The 3,270-nt window shown below is 46.5% G+C and overlaps 1 protein-coding gene across 1 annotated transcript; it reads left to right on the top strand.

The window, feature by feature from the left end:
- The first annotated feature begins 895 nt into the window (after nt 1-895).
- Nucleotides 896-2,899, top strand: LOC121133809 (transient receptor potential cation channel subfamily M member 1-like). Its single transcript, XM_040730900.1, has one exon. The coding sequence runs from the start codon at nt 959-961 to the stop codon at nt 2,123-2,125; it is 1,167 nt and encodes a 388-aa protein (XP_040586834.1). The 5' UTR covers nt 896-958; the 3' UTR covers nt 2,126-2,899.
- Nucleotides 2,900-3,270: the final 371 nt, after the last annotated feature.

Genomic DNA, 3,270 nt, shown 5'->3' with positions numbered 1-3,270 from the left:
GTTATATGCAGTTAGCATGCCGTTTTATAAGGGACTTGAGCATGGAATGGATTCTGAGGGTCCTGACACCCATGAAGGTCCTGGAACCAGTCCCTGGCAGCTACAGAGGTTGTCTTGTATTTGTAGAAGCAACTTAATAGATGAGGGATTCATTTCAGCTCACAGTCGGGGTACAGCCCACCATGGCAGGGAGACACAGCAGCTGGCTTGTGCCAGGGGGGTGCGAACTCACTCACATCTGGTGGCTCAGGAAGCAGAGACAGGTGATGCCTGCGTGGGTCATCCGTGTACTGCCGCAGTAGCTTTTCCTCGTTTCTTTTAGTGGGGACCCCAGCCTGAGGGACGGGACTGTGCTGCCCACAGCAAGTCTTCTCCTTCAATGAATCCTCTCTGAAATGTCCTCGCAGGAGCTCCCTCAGGTGTTCTCAGTAAGACTCTGTGTTCCCTAACCCAATGCAGCCTGCCATCCAGCAGCTATGGGGTACATTTCTTCATTCCTAAGGCAGTGAGAGGCAATGATGGCGGAAGCAAACAGTGTGTGCTCAAATCACACACTCTGGACTTATTAACTCTGACCCCTGCTAATACTTATACTTTCTGTGACTTAACTTCCTTCCTGTAAAATGGGGAAAACAGTAACAGTGCTTACCGGATGGGGCAGTGATGGGGATTAAGTATTCCTAGACCAGCACCAAATAAAGACTTATTAGTGAGCACACACCACACTAACAGAATATCTACCATACAGTAAACACTGTATATCAACTGATACTTCCTAATACTTACAGTTTGAGTGAGGGTTTGTATTGATGTGGGCAACATGCACGAACAGACTCAGCAAGGCCGGGGATCAAAGCCTAGAGGCTCATACGGTGACGGCATTAGCTCTACTATTTTCCGTATTGAATTAATCTCAATTTAATAAACCTATTTCTTTATATTTACCAGAGTTGAAAATATGTCAATGAGGTTGGAGGAAATCAATGAAAGAGAAAATTTCATGAAGACGTCTCTGCAGACTGTTGACCTTCGGCTCTCTCAGCTGGAAGAGCTGTCTGGCAGGATGGTGAGCGCTCTGGAGAATTTGGCAGGCATTGACAGGTCTGATCTGATCCAGGCTCGGTCGCGAGCATCCTCAGAATGCGAGGCCACCTACCTGCTAAGGCAGAGCAGCATCAACAGTGCAGATGGCTACAGTATGTACCGCTACCATTTCAATGGCGAGGAGCTTCTGTTTGAGGAGCCTGCCCTCTCTCCATCGCCAGGGACAGCGTTCCGGAAAAAAACCTGTTCCTTCCGGGTGAAGGAAGAGGATGCAAAGCCTCACATGGACTGCCCGGGGAGCTTGCACCACACCCCGGGTCCCAGCCCGCCCACTACACCAGGCCGCAGCTGGCTTGCCCTGGAAGGTCCCATGAACGCAGAGCCCAGGCCGGGACCAGAACCCGGCTTCTCCGCGGGCGAGCTCGACCCACGAGCTGACCTTAAGAGCGCAGAAGCTGCACCATATCTGACCACCGCGGGTGTTGCAGGCACTCAGCTGACTGTGGAAAGCACCGTTTCCCACCAGCTGCAGGAGAGCAAACTCACACGCTTCTACCCGGGAGACCCCAACGCCTACAAAACAATGAAGTCCAGAAGCTTCGTCTATTCTGAGGGCAGAAAACTGGTCCGGGGACTTAACTGGGGTGCCGAGTACAGTTCAATCATGGACCAAGCATGGAACTTCCACTCAGAAGAATGGAAATGCCAAGTTCAAAGGATCACGCGCTCGCGCAGCACAGACATCCCATACATCGTGTCAGAAGCAGTCGTGCAAGATGAGCTTGAAGATGAGCGCAGTGGTTCTCTCCTGGCTCCTCAGATCTCCCGTTCAGCCTTCACGGTTGCCGCTGACAGGACTGGACAGGAGAATTTACTGTCTGTGAAACCCCACCAGACTTTAGGATTCTCCTGTTTGAGGTCAAGAAGTTTGCATGGCCATCCTAGGAGTGCTGAACCCAGTCCTAGCAAACTAGACAGGGCAGCCCATGCTAGCAGCACGAGCAACTTAGCAGTCGTGTCAGTTGCTTCAGAGGGACAAAATGCCAAGCAAGAGAAAAGAAACACGGAAACAGAATGCTAATCTGTTTCCCTTCCTCGGTTAAAACCACCACAACAAAAACAAAACAACACCCTGGAAACCAGCACCTTGAATGGATGCCATGCTGGCCATCCAAACATTATCAATGTCTGGAAATACTTTCATTTTAAAATGGTGAAAATTTAAACTTAAATAGTAAGGAATTTATAATAGTGTTCTGTTAAGCAAGTTTTTGTAAACTATATTGTTTTTAGTAGGAGTAGAACAGAATGAAAGTGATGCTGCCAGCTTGGGACTGTAGCTCAGTAGGTAGGGGACTTACTTACCTAGTATACCCAAACCCCAGGATTCAAACTCCAGCACCACATAAACCATGTGTAGTGGTATACACCTGTACACTTGTAATCCCAGCACCCAGAAAGGTGGAGGCAGGAGAATCAGAAATTCACAGTCATCATTGACTACATAGCAAAACCCACAAAGACCATAATTTACCTGAGTTAGATGAGGGTCAGAGTACCTTGAAACGTCCATTCCTGGCAGAGAATAGCAAGTATTTTAGACATAACCTGTATTTTTTACTTATACTTTTCTCGTTATTTCAGTTTATTTTAATTGTTTTGACTAATATGTCTGAACCATGGTCAAGGTCATGGAAATCTCAAATGTGTGGGAAGCTGAGAACTATCTAAGTGAACATAAAATGGAGTCAGAACAAGATGGCGTTACCTTAGTCATCTTGTTCACCCACTGCGCTTTCTCTTACTCCTAAACATTTCCTTTTGGTAACAAAAAATTAAAAAAACATTCCTTTTATTTTTTGAGATTAATATATCATTTCTCCCTTCCCTCCCTCCATGGCCTCTTTTTCCTTAATTGTTCACACACACACACACACACACACACACACACACACACACACACCTACATACATAAGTATAGCCTATTCAGCCTGTATAATGTCAACAACTTGTATGCATAGGTTTTAAGAGCTTACCATTTGGTATTGAATAATCAATTGATGTGCTCTTCCCTGGGGAAAACTTTCTATTGCTTTATTGCTCTCAGCATTCCTTAGCTGCCAATCCTTCTTTGTGTAAGGTGAGGCCACTTGGGCTTTCCTCTGTTTACATTAACACATCTATTATCCTTGTTCAGTTCATGTTTAGGCATGAGTTGGTGAGACT

The sequence above is a fragment of the Mesocricetus auratus genome, unplaced genomic scaffold (genome assembly GCF_017639785.1).
Source record: "Mesocricetus auratus isolate SY011 unplaced genomic scaffold, BCM_Maur_2.0 Super-Scaffold_4256, whole genome shotgun sequence".
NCBI lineage: Eukaryota > Metazoa > Chordata > Mammalia > Rodentia > Cricetidae > Mesocricetus > Mesocricetus auratus.
The sequence above is the reverse complement of the archived record's forward strand: the minus strand, read 5'-3'. Positions and strand labels throughout refer to the sequence as shown.